At 45.4% G+C, this 17,863-nt stretch overlaps 1 protein-coding gene across 1 annotated transcript in view; it reads right to left on the bottom strand.

The window, feature by feature from the left end:
- anks1b (ankyrin repeat and sterile alpha motif domain containing 1B) overlaps positions 1 to 17,863 on the bottom strand; it is a 323,994-nt gene that overhangs the window by 75,260 nt on the left and 230,871 nt on the right. Inside the window, 1 exon segment of the mRNA XM_045722208.1 lies at positions 16,760 to 16,866. Coding sequence (XP_045578164.1) covers positions 16,760 to 16,866 — 107 coding nt within the window.

The raw sequence follows: 17,863 nt of genomic DNA, 5'->3' as shown, positions 1-17,863 counted from the left end.
ATTGTATTATATTAGAGGACATAAGTTGCAATATCTTAGGGTATGAATACAGTAGTATTGAATTTACTAGCCAAAGTGTTGCACTACATGGGAATAGAGGGCCATTTGAGACACACACAGTCTCCTCCAGTGCCCTTGTTCGATAGACCACTCAGGCTGATTAAGAGAGCCCAGAACACCCAGCATCTGTTACAGTTCCCGCCCTATACAGCCAGACCAGAGTAATGGCACCCGGAGCCGGGGCAGAGACGGATGGCTGGGGCTTCAAAGACATGACTAATCGCTCGCCGCTGGTCTCTGACAGGGGGAGATAGAGAGGCTGAGGGTGTTTGTCTTGTTCCGTCTGCCCTTCTTTTCTATTCATAGAATCTCTCTCTCTCTCTTTCCCTCCCTCTCTCTCACACACACACACACACACACACACTATGACTGCGTTTAGACAGGCAGCCAAATTCGGATATTTTTGTCACTAATTGGTCTTTTGACCAATCACAGTCCATTTCAGAGCTCATCCGATTGTTCAAAAGACCAATTAGTGTAAGAAAATCTGAATTGGGCTGCCTGTGTACACGGACCCTATGTAATCACTTCATCTGATCTCTGCTCTGGGGTTACATGACATTTTCAACTTTGACCCCTGAACTAATGATGACATTAGTGGGGTAGGTAGAGGTTTCCCGTAACAACCCCTAACCAGGGATGATATTATTTTCACAGCTTCATGACAGTAAAGGTTAGGATTGGGATAGGTTCAACTTCTACCATGACCTACACCATCATTGGCTGCATCTCAATGGTTATAAATAGCTTTCTTTTCTCATATCCTTCCCTCCACGACAAATTACAGCAATGTGTTGAAAACCTATCTGGTCCTATCTAGGAAATGAGACAAGGAAAGGAGAAGAGGAAAGAAAGCTGTTAGGCTAAGGGTATAGTAGCACCATGTATAGAATAAACATAACTTCTGGTAGAGAAAGTCTTTAAAGATGTTTGTTCTATACACATTTTCTATAACATTCCATTTCTATAACCTCGCGAAACTGCACAATTCAATGCTGTGATACCTGTTCAACACCACACACTGCCGCTCATGCTCCCAGATTATTTCGATGTACCTGTTCAACACCACACACTGCCGCTCATGCTCCCAGATTATTTTGATGTACCTGTTCAACACCACACACTGCCGCTCATGCTCCCAGATTATTTTGATGTACCTGTTCAACACCACACACTGCCGCTCATGCTCCCAGATTATTTTGATGTACCTGTTCAACACCACACACTGCCGCTCATGCTCCCAGATTATTTTGATGTACCTGTTCAACACCACACACTGCCGCCCATGCTCCCAGATTATTTTGATGTACCTGTTCAACACCACACACTGCTGTTCATGCTCCCAGATTATTTTGATGTACCTGTTCAACACCACACACTGCCGCTCATGCTCCCAGATTATTTTGATGTACCTGTTCAACACCACACACTGCCGCTCATGCTCCCAGATTATTTTGATGTACCTGTTCAACACCACACACTGCTGTTCATGCTCCCAGATTATTTTGATGTACCTGTTCAACACCACACACTGCTGCTCATGCTCCCAGATTATTTTGAGGTACTTGTTCAACATACCATGAAATATTGCAATATCTGTGTGTTAATTTAATATAACAAATAATAATACACTTTACCCAAGTAAGTGCTTTTCATTAACAGCAAACATCTCCGCTGTGTCAATTCAACTGAACTGTTGATGGGTCTATTATCAAGACCATAGTAGTGCTTTCACACAATGCTTTGGGATCGGCTTTCCCTTAAAAAGGCAGAAATTAAAATTCATACAGCCCAGGGTTTACATGCCACAGCGATAGAGGGAAGACATTTATATTCTGTAACGGTACTGAAATCCATTATCGAGACCAACAGGCGCTCAATGACTAGCTAGTACAAATCACTCAATCTGTGTCAATCTCTCTCTCTCTCCCTCTCTCCCTCCCTCCATGGGAAACATATGTTAACATTGTCAAAGCAAGTGAAATAGACAATAAACAAAAGAGAAATATGACGTTGTTGCCGGTGATGTCTGGTGAGGACCTGCCTGAAAACAGGTCTACAAGCCCTCAGTCCAGCCTCTCTCAGCCTATTGCGGACAGTCTGAGCACTGATGGAGGGATTGTGCGTTCCTGGTGTAAATCCGGCAGTTGTTGTTGCCATCCTGTACCTGTCCCGCAGGTGTGATGTTCGGATGTACCGATCCTGTGCAGGTGTGGTTACACGTGGTCTGTCACTGCGAGGACGATCAGCTGTCCATCCTGTCTCTCTGTAGCGCTGTCTTAGGCGTCTCACAGTACAGACATTGCAATTTATTGCCCTGGCCACATCTGCAGTCCTCATGCCTCCTTGCAGCATGCCTAAGGCACGTTCACGCAGATGAGCAGGATCCTGGGCATCTTTCTTTTGGTGTTGTTCAGAGTCAGTAGAAATGCCTCTTTAGTGTCCTAAGTTTTCATAACTGTGACCTTAATTGCCTACCGTCTGTAAGCTGTTAGTGTCTTAACGACCTTTCTCCAGGTGCATGTTCATTAATTGTTTATGGTTCATTGAACAAGCATGGGAAACAGTGTTTAAACCCTTCACAATGAAGATCTGTGAAGTTATTTGGATTTTTACGAATTCTCTTTGAAAGAACAGAGCCCCAGGACCAGCTTTCTTAGGGGACTCTTCACTAGGTTAATCTCTCTATAGGTGATGGCTTTGTAATGGAAAGTTTGGGAATCGCTTCCTTATAGGTGGTTGTAGAATTTAACGGCTCTTTACTGGATTTTGATAATTAGCGGGTATCGGCCTAATTCTGCTATAGTGCATGCATTATTTGGTGTTTTACGTTGTATAAGGAGGATATTTTTGCAGAGTTCTGCATGCACTCTCTCTATCTCCTCTGGTGAACAGAGTTGGGGGCAAAAGGCTTAATACAGAGGACTCCACAAGGAGAATGTGCTAATTTATTTACTACATACTAATTATTGCATACGCACCTACACACACACGTACCCACCCACACACTCACACCCACACACACCCACCTGCATTATCTAGTGGTGTGTCTATACCGGGAGTGAAATATGTCTCCATTTAAGCCCCCTCATAATGACCCCTTAATGTAAATACAGAAGTCATCTTCACCCATCTCCATGACGACAGGCACCTCCCCCCTCGCCCTATCCGTACATCAATCAGACCAACAGCTGTCCTTTACTGGCTGGTTAAGGTGACAGACCACGCCCCCTCACAGGCCCTCTATTGTGGACAGAGAAAGAAGCTGAGTTCTCAAGGTAACAACAACAATCACCAAAGCTTGAGTAAAGTAGGGAGTGTGTGTGTGTGTGTGTGTGTGTGTGTGTGTGTGTGTGTGTGTGTGTGTGTGTGTGTGTGTGTGTGTGTGTGTGTGTGTGTGTGTGTGTGTGTGTGTGTGTATTGTTATGCGCATGAGTGTAATGTATGTGTGTGTGTGTGTACATGTCTCTGTTTGCCTGTTGACCCCAGTAGGCTTTACTGCAGTGGTAGTGAGCAGAGTTAGGGTCAAATTCATTTAGGCTCTAGTCAATTCCATCACATGAACTTGATGTGCAACTGTAATGGGAAAAGCGGCCTCTCCGTAGCATAGCTGTTGTTCCCATTTCAGTTTGCTGTCAATTTCACCTCCTGAATAGAGTGGTGCTAAAAAATGATTTTTTTAAATGGCCACCATCAATTTCCAGCGTTTTCTTTCTCAGGCTAATGGAAACCAAATCAATGATTTATCTCCCCGTCGACCAACATCTCATGAATATGAAATGATGTGTACCACGTCGAGGTTTCCTAGTTGAAGGAAGAAGCTCAAACCGTTTCCCTCGCCACTCGGCGGCTGAAACCTCAAAGAGAAAGAGAACATGAAAATACTTCCTAGCAAGTTAGTGCGGCGGAATGTTCCAGCATCAGGGAAAGCTAGAGAAATCGGAACTAACAATAGGGAAGTTTGAAGTAACCCTGGTACTTGAAAGAGACCGGGCAGAAGCTTCGGCGCAGCTTTATTCAATATTAATTATATCTAAAGGCATTTCAGAGCAGGGGAAGAGATCGCAGATTTATCAAATAAAGAAAAAAAGGGCCAGGCAAGGCGAGGATGAGAGAATTCCCCAGACTCTCAGAACTTCTGCCAGAGACCCTCAGCAGTTGTTGACTGGGAGCGAGCTGGACTAGTATAATACTAATAGGTAGGGAATGACAAGGAAAGGATGGTATGTGTGGGTGATGGTATGTGGGTCATTCTTAAAATACGGTGGCATTTGGGCAAGGATATTTGGAAAACATGAACTTAATTTTCTCTATTTTAAAATGTGTATGTATTTGGGTACATCTTCCCATTCGAAATCAACTAACATGGTAGCTTAATGACTTTAAAACAATTGATACCATTATGATAACATTGTGCCACCAGTAGGAATAGTAACACCAATGATGGTAACACCAATGAGACATTTGAGATAAAGGAGGATTTTCTGAAATGGAGGCTTCGCATGCTCAAATCTATGGTCATCAAGCCTTTACAAACCATATACTGAAGTGATATGATTAATCATTTTGCCCACAATGTTATTTCCCTTCATTTGAATTGACTAACACCAAGTGACACTTTGTATTTAGACACACCCAGTATGGCACTGCTGTGGAAAGCGACCTTTTACGGGCTCCAGACCATTTCGGCTATTTTATGTTTCTTTTATGTTGATCTTAACTTCTTCTGTACATAATGTCTCCCCCTTAATTTCCTATGACTGAAAATGGCTTCTGGACATCGGCGATCACTTACCTCGATTTGGATGAAGAGTTCTACTTCAACAAGTCGGCAGCTCTAAACATTCTGCTTACTCCGGACTAGGCCCTAATCCCCAGGACACTAAAGAGGAACCGGCCGCAAAAAAAGAGGCAGGCGAGGCGGCCTCCTAACGAGATTACGTCGGCGAACATGCATTGTCTAGACAGGATGGCTTATGTAAGGCTAGGGGGAGGGGTGTGTCTCTTAACAGGAGCTGGTGCACAATCTCTAATGTTAAGGAAGTCTCAAGTTTTTGCTTGCCTGAGTTAGAATACCTCATAACTTGTAGACCATACTATTTACGAGAGTTTTCATCTCTATTTTTCGTAGTCGTCTATTTACCACTACAAACCGATGCTGGCACTAAGACTGCACTCAACGAGCTGTATAGGGCCCTAAGCAAACAAGAACATGTTCACCCAGAGGTGGCACAACTCGTGGCCGGTCATTTTAACGCAGGGAAACTGAAATCATTTTTACCAGCAAGTCACCTGTACTCCACACACAGAAAGGCATACAAGGCTCTCACTTGCCCTCCCTTTGGCAAATCTGACCATAACTCTATCCTCCTGATTCCTCCTTACAAGCAAAAACTGAGTGACATGCTAAATACAGAAGTGGTCCGATGTAGCCGATGCTAAGCTACAGGACTGTTTCACTAGCAGAGACTGGAATATGTTCAGGGATTCATCCGATAACACTGAGGAGTTTACCACATCAGTCACTGGCTTCATTAACAAGTGCATCGACCACGTTGTCTCCACAGTGACCATAGGTACATATCCCAACCAGAAGCCATGGATTACAGGCAACATCCGCACTGAGCTAAAGGCTAGAGCTGCTGCTTTCAAGGAGCGGGACACTAATCCAGACGCTTATAATTCATCTCGCTATGACCGCCGATGAGCCATCTAACAGGCAAAGCGTCAATACAGGACTAAGATCGAAACCTACTACGCCAGCTCTGACGCTTGTTGGACGTGGCAAACTATCACGGATTACAAAGGGAAACCAAGCCACAAGCTGCCCGGTGATGTTAGCCTACTAGATGAGCTAAATGCCTTCAATGCTCGCTTCGAGGCAAGAAACAATGAACCATACATGAGAACACCAGCTGTTCCATAGGACTGTGTGATCTCGCTCTCCATGTGAGTTCGATCATTAAACAGGTTAACATTCACAAGGCTGAGTGGCCAGATGAACTACATACTCAGAGCAGTTGGCAAGTGTCTTCACTGACATTTTCAACCTTTCCCTTACCATGCCTGTAATACCTACGTTTCAAGCAGACCACCATAGTCCCTGTGCCCAAGAACGCCAAGGTAACTTGTTCAAATTACTATTGCCCCTTAGCAATCACATCTGTAGGCATGAAATGCTTTGAAAGGCTGGTCATGGGTCACATCAACAACATCATGACAGACACCAGATGACAAAATCTTATTGCACGCCACACTGCCCTCGCCCACCTGGATAAGAGGAACACCAATGTGAGAATGTTGTTAATTGATTACAGCTCAGCGTTCAGCCCCATAGTGCCCTCCAAGCTCATCACTAAGCTCAGGACCCTGGGACTGAGAACCTCCCTCTGCAACTGGATCCTTGACTTCCTGACAGGCTGCCTCCAGATGGTGAGAGTAGGCAACAACACATGTGCATGCTGACCCTCAACACGGGGTGCGTGCTCAGTCCCCTCCTGTACTCCCTGTTGACCCACGACTGATTGGCCGCGCCTGACTCCAACACCATCATCAAGTTTACTGACGGCATGATGGTCGTAGACCTGATCACCTAACGACGATGAGACTGCCTATAAGGAGGAGGTTATTGACCTGGAAGTGTGGTGTTGATCATGGAATACGGGAAATGGAGGGCCGAGCACGCCCCAGTCCACATCGATGGGGCTGTAGTGGAGCGGATCGAGAGCTTCAAGATCCTCGGTGTCCACATCACTTAGAAATTAACTTGGTCCACACACACCAACACAATGCCTCTTTCCCCATAGGAGGCTGAAAAGATTTGGCATGGGCCTTCAGATCCTCAAAAAGTTATACAGCTGCACCATTGACAGCATCTTGACTTGCTGCATCACTGCTTCATATGGAAACTGCTTGGCATCTGACCGCAAGGTGCTATAGAGGGTAGTGCGAACAACCCAGTACATCACTGGGGCCGAGCTCCCTGCCATCCAGGACATCTATACCAGGCGGTGTCAGAGGAAGTCCCTAAAAAGACTCCAGCCACCAAAGTCATAGACTGTTTTCTCTGCTCTTGCACAGAAAGTGGTACTGATGCACTAAGTCAACAGGACCCAGAACAGCTTCTACCCCCAAGCCATTAGACTGATAAATAGCTACCTGGACTACCGAGAGAGAGAGAGAAATAGAGAGACAGAGAGAGAGAGAGGAGGAATATACCGATCTAGAGAGAGTGAGACCAAGGTAAAGAAAGAAAGAACATATTGAGTGGGGCTGGATGACCGAGAGAGACAATAAACATATTAAGAGATTAAGATGGTAGTGGAGAGAGAGAGAGAGAGAGAGAGAGAGAGAGAGAGAGAGAGAGACAAAGGAGCTCAGTGATGGGACATGACCAATGGCCTGAGGTTAATTCTCATAAACTCATAATTACAGCAGCAGGTCAGTGGGGGTTATGTCAAAATTATAATAATTTAGATGGATGGTACACACACTACAAAGAGATCTAAACTGTCTGTACAGAACCTTGCATGGCTCAGCACACTGGTGTTGCAGTTACCAGGGAAACAGATGCAGGTCACAGTGAGCAGAGAGAGATGGTGGGAGGAGAAGGGCTACCCAACACTCGCTAAACCCTTTATTACCACACACACACACACACACACACACACACACACACACACACACACACACACACACACACACACACTATTCAGGCCCTTTGCTGCGGGACTCAAAATTGAGCTCAGGTGCATCCCGTTTCCATTGATCATCCTTGAGATGTTTCTACAACATGATTGGAGTCCACCTGTGGTAAATTCAGTTGATAGGACATGATTTGGAAAGGCACACACCTGTCTATATAAGGTCCCACAGTTGACAGGGCATGTCAGAGCAAAAACCAAGCCATGAGGTCGAAGGAATTGTCCGTAGAACTTCGAGACAGGATTGTGTCGAGGCACAGCTCTGGGGAAGGGTACCAAAAAGTGTCTGGGCATTGAAGGTACCCAAGAACACAGTGGTCTCCATCATTCTTAAATGTAAGAAGTTTGGAACCACTAAGAATCTTCCTAGAGCTGGCCGCTCAGCCAAACTGAACAATTGAGGGAGAAGGGCCTTGGTCAGGGAGGTGACCAAGAACACGATGATCACTCTGACAAAGATCCAGAGTTCCATTGTAGAGATTGGAGAACCTTCCAGACGGAGAATCATCTTTGCAGCACTCCACCAATCAAGCATTTCTGGTAGAGTGGCCAGACGGAAGCCACTCCTCAGTAAAAGGCACATGACAGCCTGCTTGGAGTTTGCCAAAAGGCACCTAAAGGACTCTCAGACCATGAGAAACAAGATTCTTTGGTCTGATAAAACCAAGATTGAACTCTTTGGCCTGACTGCCAAGCGTCACGTCTGGAGGAAACCTGGCACCATTCCTACGGTGAAGCATGGTGGTGGCAGCATCATGCTGTGGGGATGTTTTAAGTGGCAGGGACTGGGAGACTAGTCCGGATTGAGGGAAAGATGAATGGAGCAAAGTACAGAGAGATCCTTGATGAAAACCTGCTCCAGAGCGCTCAGGACCTCAGACTGGGGCGAAGGTTCACCTTCCAACAGGACAATGACCCTAAGCACACACCCAAGACAACACAGGAGCGGCTTTGAGACAAGTCTCTGAATGTCCTTGACTGGCCCAGCCAGAGCCCGGACTTGAACCCGATCGAACAGACCTGAAAATAGCTGTTTGAGTTATAGTTTATTTATTCTTGCTCACAGATAAAACTGAAGAAATGCAGTGGGTAGAGTGGTGTTTCGCAGGCGGTTCGTACGAGCAGTTATACATGACAGTTCGTGGCTGTTTCTCGGGAGCATGGTGGTACAGTTACCTCTTTTTGGAGGAAGTAGGTCATTCAGTGGATGGTCAAGAGTGTGCATGTCCTTCACCAGGTGCACTGCAGTCTGCTCTGCAGTGAAGAGAGCTGTGGTTGGACTGCTCCACCTCTGGAGATGATCCTCAAGGCCCTTCTCTGCACCCTGTCTAGTTGGGCCTTCTGCTTTTTACTGCGAACAACAAACAGCACTCCACCGTATTCCAGACAAGGCCTGACCAGTGTAGTATAGACTGTGACCAGATTTTCAGGCCATTTCTGTCAAGAACAGTCAAAAGGTGCAGATGTTTTGCGGCCTTCCTCACTGACTGCTCCACATGTGTGTCACCACTGAGGTTAGAGTCTAAATGAAAACCAAGATACTTAGTTGTTGTTACCACTAGTATTTCCTGTCCTCCTGGGTTAGCAGTGCAGGTTGTGAGTGGTCTCCAGAAAAACATATCCGCATTTCCACAGACATTTTCCCATTCAGGAGCATATTGTTGGATGTGGCCCACTCTTCCAGCTGCTTTGCCTCCAAGCCCATGGAAGTGTCCTCTTTGATGCTGGTTAATGGTATGGCTTGGGACAGCCCTACATTGTCTGCATACCCAGTGTCCGGAGTTTCACTGAAGACAACTTTTCGGGTGGACATGTGAAGGAGAAACAGATATGGTGAACTCACGCCGCCTTGTGGTACACCAGACCAAGGGCAAAATGTGCCATTTGCCATCACCCTCTGCCTTCGTCCTGTGGTGTAGCTGTGAAGCCAGGCTAGTAACCATCACCCTCTGCCTTCTTCCTGTGGTGTAGCTGTGAAGCCAGGCTAGTAACCATCACCCTCTGTCTTCTTCCTGTGGTGTAGCTGTGAAGCCAGGCTAGTAACCATCACCCTCTGTCTTCTTCCTGTGGTGTAGCTGTGGAGCCAGGCTAGTAACCATCACCCTCTGTATTCTACCTGTGGTGTAGCTGTGGAGCCAGGCTAGTAACCATCACCCTCTGCATTCTTCCTGTGGTGTAGCTGTGAAGCCAGGCTAGTAACCATCACCCTCTGCCTTCTTCCTGCGGTGTAGCTGTGGAGCCAGGCTAGTAACCATCACCCTCTGTCTTCTTCCTGTGGTGTAGCTGTGGAGCCAGGCTAGTAACCATCACCCTCTGTCTTCTTCCTGTGGTGTAGCTGTGGAGCCAGGCTAGTAACCATCACCCTCTGCATTCTTCCTGTGGTGTAGCTGTGGAGCCAGGCTAGTAACCATCACCCTCTGTCTTCTTCCTGTGGTGTAGCTGTGGAGCCAGGCTAGTAACCATCACCCTCTGTCTTCTTCTGTGATGTGTAGCTGTGGAGCCAGGCTAGTAACCATCACCCTCTGTCTTCTTCCTGTGGTGTAGCTGTGGAGCCAGGCTAGTAACCATCACCCTCTGCCTTCTTCCTGTGGTGTAGCTGTGGAGCCAGGCTAGTAACCATCACCCTCTGCCTTCTTCCTGTGGTGTAGCTGTGGAGCCAGGCTAGTAACCATCACCCTCTGTCTTCTTCCTGTGGTGTAGCTGTGGAGCCAGGCTAGTAACCATAACCCTCTGTCTTCTTCCTGTGGTGTAGCTGTGGAGCCAGGCTAGTAACCATCACCCTCTGTCTTCTTCCTGTGGTGTAGCTGTGGAGCCAGGCTAGTAACCATCACCCTCTGTCTTCTTCCTGTGGTGTAGCTGTGGAGCCAGTCTAGTAACCATCACCCTCTGTCTTCTTCTGGATGTGTAGCTGTGGAGCCAGGCTAGTAACCATCACCCTCTGTCTTCTTCCTGTGGTGTAGCTGTGGAGCCAGGCTAGTAACCATCACCCTCTGCCTTCTTCCTGTGGTGTAGCTGTGGAGCCAGGCTAGTAACCATCACCCTCTGTCTTCTACATGTGGTGTAGCTGTGGAGCCAGGCTAGTAACCATCACCCTCTGACTTCTACCTGTGGTGTAGCTGTGGAGCCAGGCTAGTAACCATCACCCTCTGCCTTCTTCCTGTGGTGTAGCTGTGGAGCCAGTCTAGTAACCACCACCCTCTGTCTTCTTCCTGTGGTGTAGCTGTGGAGCCAGGCTAGTAACCTTGGACACAGTTCAATGTCAGACAGATGTTGCAGGAGCTTTGCATGATCTACTCGATCAAAAGCTTTGGACATATCAGCAAGTAACACCCTCACCATTGTTGGTTTTCTGGAGTCTGTAGCTGTCAACCAGGAGTGTGTGGCTTTCACAAGGGCTGTAGTAGTGCTGGACTTTGGTAGGTAGGCATACTGATTCGTGCACTCAGATAAAACTGTTGGCATGACTTTTTTTGATGAAGCTCTCCTGGATTTTTCCAAGGCATGAAGTTAGAGAGATGGGCCTCCAGTCACTCATTGTACATGGGTTGGACACTTTAGGTATGGGACACACATTGGCAGTCTTCCAGGCAGCAGGAACAGTCCCCTGCCAGTAGGAGGTGGTAGCTATGTGTGTGATGACAGGGGATAGATCTTCTGCATGCTCTTTTAGTAGTCAGGCTGGAATGCCATCAGGCCCACACGCCTTACGTGGGCTGAGTCTGGTCAGAGCTTGCTTTATCTGGCCAATGGTGCACAGCTCAACCTGACTTGTAGGCATGGGCAGGGGGAAGATGGCAAGAGGTGTGGTGCTTGTCCACGCCTCAGCAAAAAATACATTAAAAACATCAGCCACGTCGTTGTCTTCAATTCCCTTCACATGTATTCTCCCTCCTAATGTTTTCTTTCATCCAAGTCCTTTTTGAATGAATTCCCATCATTCCTTAGGGTTTTTCTTATTTAGGTCCTGGATTTCAGTTTTGTAGTAGTTTGTTTTTGCTTCCTTGATAAGCATTTGCACTGCGTTTCTGTATTTTCTCCATTTCATTGTTTTCCCCATCTGTTGAAAATCTTCTGTCTTTTCCTGATGGCAGCCTTTATTCCTTCAGTCATCCAGGGCTTGTCCAGTGTTGCTGTTTTCTTATTTCTTATTAGCATGCATACATCAAGTGCAGTTTGAATGCAGGAGTTGAACGTCTCCACCTTTGCATCAATGCTGGCCATACATCGTGCTAAGTCCTCCTTTCTGTTCTGGGTTACCTGCACCTCACTTCTCCCTCCTGATGTTGTGTTTGGGGAGAACAGCAGATATTTGTGATCACTGGATATGAGAGGAGCAAGTACAGTGGGGGTGTTGTAGTGATTCTTCATATTTGTAATGATCAGATCTAAGATGGAGTCCATTCTGGTCTTGTCTTTGACCACCTGTTTCATGTCTGGATGGGAGTTTGTCAGCATCTTGATAGGCATGTGATTAAAGTCTCCACATAGGATGAGCCCCATTTGGGGAGAGAACATCCTGATCACATCGATAGTGTTGATGAGATAATCCACTGTGTTCTGCTGAAGTGTTTTCTCATTTGTCCATGGTGAATGGTAGAGTACTCCCACTACCAGAGTTGAAACTGAGCTGGGGAGCGGAAGCCGCATCCTCTTTGACTAGCTCAGTTCTTCTCTTTGCCTGCATACTGTGATTCACATACATAGCCACGCCCCCTCTCATTCCCCCTCTGGACCTGTCATTTCTGAACAGCTGATAGTTTTGTATGAAAAGAGATTCATCTGGGATGTTTTCGTGGGCTCTAGTTTCAGTGACACATCCAACGTCTTAATTTACTCATTGAAGAAGCAGTTCAAATTCATCCACTTTGTTTACCAATGATCTTGTATTACAAGATCACTGTGCAGTGACGCTCCCCATCCAACCTGACAGAGCTTGAGAAGATCTTCAGAGAAGAATGGGAGAAACACCCAAATACAGGTGTGCCAAGCTTGTAGGGTCATACCCAAGAAGACTCGAGGCTGTAATCGACGTCAAAGGTGCTTCAACAAAGTACTGAGTAAAGGGTCTGAATACTAATGCAAATGTGATATTTCATTTTTTTTTTTTTTGCAATATATTTGCAAAAATGTATAAAAAACCAGTTTTTGCTTTGTCATTATGGGGTATAGTGATGAGAAAATTAAAAAATTAAAAATAATAATAATCAGAATAAGGCTGTAACGTAACAAAATTTGGAAAAAGTCAAGGGGTCTGAACACTTTCCGAATTAACTGTATTCAGACACATATAGGCAGTCTCTCTCTAGCTCTCTGAATAAACAAATCAACTATATCCTACACCACCCAAACCAACACTACTGTATATACCACACTGTAAAAAAGCCATTTAACCAATTGCTTAATCAGCATTATTCTGTGAGTTGAGTGGACTTCAAAATAGCATTGAAGTGGATTCAACCTATAAATATCAAGGCAACCAGCTGCAATATGATTTCTAGTTTGCTCAACACTAGATTTTAGATTGCTCAAGATTTATTGACTAAAATAACAAACTCATTTTTGCTTAAAACCATGCCCACATTATCATATTTCCCAGCATGCTCCACTACAGGTTGATTATCAGAAGTGTTTGTTAAAATACCTGTGTTTTTGCATGTACATTGATCGGTTGATTAATCTTATACTACACAAAAATAAAGAACAAATGTTTCTAAACTAATCCAATCTGTTAGTAGTTGGATTTATTGCAACAGTTACTGAGATGGCTGTTCCAGTTTAGATGATTTAGGTAGTCTCATGAATGAATCTTCCCTAACACGGCAGTCATTCTCAGGGCTCCACACTAACATCTTCCCCTGGTGGCACTGGAACCACTGACTTCTTCATTTGGAAGCATCAGAATTGTAGCGTCACACAATAAAAATAATGATTAACCACTTACAGAGTCGTTCACAATGCTTTTTTAAGAGGTGTAATAGACGACAGATGGTATTCAATAAATAAGTGGTTTCATCTAACGTATCCATGCAGGAATGCATGATGCAAGATATTTTGATGTGCAACCTTATTCAGTGATTTTCATGAATTTTGGGTTGACAATTTGGCTATTGTTGTTATATTCTACTGTTAAAATAGGGCTCCAGATTTATATTTTGTTCAATAGAGATGAATTTATTGTATTTATTTATTGTATTTTTCTTACTTTTTAACTCCACATTGTTGGCAACGGGCTTGTAAGTAAGCATTTCACTGTAAAGTATACACCTGTTGTATTCAGCGCATGTGACCAATAAGATTTTATTTAAATAAATATTTATGTTTGCTAATATCATAGGCAAATTTATTTGGGGCTAATTCACCTCCTGAGTAAGAGGAAACAAAAAAAACACTATAGATGGATCGCTAACTCTAAACATAATACCAGCTGCTTGTAATGCAGCCATGTATTAATCTAACAGTAAATACAATGTCCTAAAAATACATTGTAGCTGTAGCCTACTACCCACTGTGTATTTCACACTATCTGTATCTCAATGCCATATCAAATGTATTGGTTATAAAATAGTTCTATAGAGCACAATATTGAGAGTTGGGAAATAAAAAGTATAGCTACAGAAAGCTGAGAACCCTCTCTCTATTTTCAACAGCGACAACATTAGTTGCTTCCAAATCTGTGTTTCTCACGCAACTGGATTTTGAAATGTTATAGCCTACAACCAGAACAATGTTTTTACTCCCGGTGCGCAGGGGAGAGGGAGTTAGTGTCTCATCACAGCAGCAGGCCCCAGCGAAACAGGCACAGGGGTAGGGCAAAAACTGTAATTACAGGAATCATGAGGATAATGAACATTACTGTTTGACCAAATCATGATTTTAGCCTCCTAAAAAAATAGGAGGTTTGGAGTAAGATGACCATGTAGAATGAGCAACAAGCACCGATGCGACTCATACATATTTTTTTACTCGCACAGCCAATGTGACTAAACTGTTGCAGTCTGGAGCCCTGATTCTGAATGCAGGTTGCGGGTGATTAAAAGTTCCATTTGTTGGATATTCCAATAGGAACTACAGTACACATCATTTTGCAAGCCAAGAATATGTGACTTGCAGGCTTGTTGTGACTTGTAAACCAGGAGTTTCAGACCACTGAGTTAGGGTGTAACTAGGCCCTCAAAGAAAGGTCTTATGATATACTGTATGTAATGTATTGTCATAGAGAGATTAACTTAGAAGCACACAGGGAAATATGCAAATAAGGTAGAATACATTCTCAAGTTGAATTGTATGTCCACAACTAATGGATGAGTGGACATACATTTCAACTTGAGAATATGCCCAAATGTTGAGCAAACTAAAAATCCTATTGCAGCTCAACATGTTATATATCTATTGTTACATTGCACTCAGACTGCTAGCCAATACAACTGGATTATTAAGATAATGGACTTTAGCCTTAGTGTGCCATGAAACTCATTCTGTATGGAGATACAGTCATGGTGGCTGCTAGCTTGAATGTCAATTGGACATCCGCTCTTGTATAATACATAAATAAAGATTAGGCAGGGGCTGTAACAGAGAAGTACACAGACACACACGCAGGGTTGCACTGAGTCTTTTTGTATCATCATTCAAATGTTTGGCTATGTGATAAAGCTGTAAAATAGAGAATAGGAATGTATCTCCCTCCCTCCCTCTCTCTCTCCCTTCCTCCCCTCCCCCCCTCTCTCTCTCTCGGTCATCCACCCCCTCTCAATATTTTATTTATTTCTTTACCTTGGTCTCACTCTCTCTAGATCTGTATACTCTCTCCCTCTGCTGGTGCTGCACACTGTTTTATGATCTTCAGAAACAGAGACACACACACACACACACACACACACACACACACGCATGTGTTCACGAAGCATGCGACAAATAAAATGTGATTTGACACGCACACACACGTCTTGAACCAATACCACAAGCTCCCTGTCACGTATGATGAGTTTTAATCATGCACATGTCAAAGTACAGGCCAAGCTAAAACATGTGTGACCTGTCACAGAGAGATCAATACACAAACACACTTTGAAATGTCATGGAGGAAGTTCATGCATACTAAATGATACACATGTAGTCTCTCTCTCCACACTAGCAGAGATGAAAGAACAGAAAAAAATGAGTGATGGGAAGATGAAAGAGAGGAAGACACTGATAGTTCACAGAGTTGTGTGTGTGTGTTGGATTACGTTTATTGCGTGTGTGTTTTGTAAGTACCACTGTCTTGTGGGACTGGGGGTGTATTGAGTGGAATAAGTACAGGGATGGAGAAACAGGAAGGATAGGAGGAGAGGAAGAGAAAGAGAGCAGTAAACAGAGAGAGAGACAGAGGAGAGAGAGAGGGAGGTTGGAAAGGAGAAAACAAGAGCAGATGAGAGAATAGACAAGGATAATGTGAAGAAGGAAAGAGAGAGGGGTAGAAGAGAAGGAGAGACAGAGACAGGGTAGAAGAGAAGGAGAGAAAGAGAGAGGGTAGAAGAGAAGGAGAGACAAAGAGACAGGGTAGAAGAGAAGGAGAGATATAGAGAGAGGGTAGAAGAGAAGGAGAGATAAAGAGAGAGGGTAGAAGAGAAGGAGAGATAAAGAGACAGGGTAGAAGAGAAGGAGAGAAAGAGAGAGGGTAGAAGAGAAGGAGAGATAAAGAGACAGGGTAGAAGAGAAGGAGAGATAAAGAGACAGGGTAGAAGAGAAGGAGAGAAAGAGAGAGGGTAGAAGAGAAGGAGAGAAAGAGAGATGGTAGAAGAGAAGGAGAGAAAGAGAGAGGGTAGAAGAGAAGGAGAGAAAGAGAGATGGTAGAAGAGAAGGAGAGATAAAGAGAGAGATTGAGAAAGATAAATTATAGAAGACACAAAACCCACCAGAAAACCAAGAAACCCAACAAAAACACAAGTAACAAAATCTAGACAACTTCCTTTCTTCCCCCACTCCCCCTCTCCTCTCCCCCCCTCTCCACTCACCATAAACTGCACGTTGTCGAAGCCGTTGGCCAGTAGGTGGTTCTCGTATTGGACCAGTCCAATGCTGTCCAGCCATTGGCCCACAGACTGCATGGGGCACCGGGGACCTATGAGGGGGTGAAGGGGCAGACGCTTCAGGAGGGAGTAGCCATCCACCCGGTAACACCGGCAGTCAGGCTGGGAGAGCTGGCACTGCCACATCATGTTGCGGGCAATGTGGCTGTCGAACGAGCCCGCCATGGTAGAGGAAGAGTGTGGAGGAGAGGGGAAAGAGAGGGAAGAGGATGGTAGGATGGATGGGGGGGGTTGGAGGATGGGGGTGGGGGGTTGGGGTTAGGCTTGGCTGAGGGTTATGAGCATGGCTGAGGGGTGAGGATGGAGGGGCGAAGCATGCTAGGGTGCTGGGGCACAAGGGGGTAGGGGGATAAGTTTAGGGTGGTTGGAGGTAGATCCAGGGATTGGGAAAAGAGGGGGGAGGGCTAGGGTTAGATCCAGAGAAGAGGTGCCGTCCTGGGGGTAAGATCCATGAGAGAGAGGGTGCAGGGGCTGGAGGTGGTAAGATAGATCCGATAGATGCGTGTGTCTTGCTGCTACTGCTGTTTTCCTTTCACGCTCTCAGCTGTTGCTCCTGCCTGCTTGTTCGCCTCGCTTGTGTATGTGTACGAGTGTGTGTGTGCGTGCGTGTGTGTGTGTGTGTGCGCGTGTGAGCAGGAGCGGGAGAGAGAAAGAAGGAGATAGGGAGAGCTGCCTGCTTGGTAGAATTCTCTTTATCAAGTACTCCCACACTCAACTGGATGCTTTCTGCAGCCTTCTCTCTCTCTCTCTCTCTGCTCTCCCCCGCTCTCTCTCTCCACTCTGCCTTCCTCTCCCATTCTCCCTCCTCTTTCTATCCTCCCTCCCTACTCCTGTTTCTCACTCACTCTCTCTCCCTCAATCTCTCTGCTCTCCCTTCTTTCTCTCTCTCTTTCTCTCGCGCTCTTTTCTTGGTTCTCCCTCTATTGCTCCCTTTCCCTTCTCTCTCTCTCCGTCGACATCTCTCTCCCCTCCTTCTCTTTCTCCCCCCTCTCTCTCACCCTCTCTGTCCCCCTCTATCTCAGTGCCGTG

The sequence above is a fragment of the Salmo salar genome, chromosome ssa07, assembly GCF_905237065.1.
Source record: "Salmo salar chromosome ssa07, Ssal_v3.1, whole genome shotgun sequence".
NCBI lineage: Eukaryota > Metazoa > Chordata > Actinopteri > Salmoniformes > Salmonidae > Salmo > Salmo salar.
Note: the sequence above shows the minus strand (reverse complement) of the source record. Positions and strands in the feature narration are given on the sequence as shown.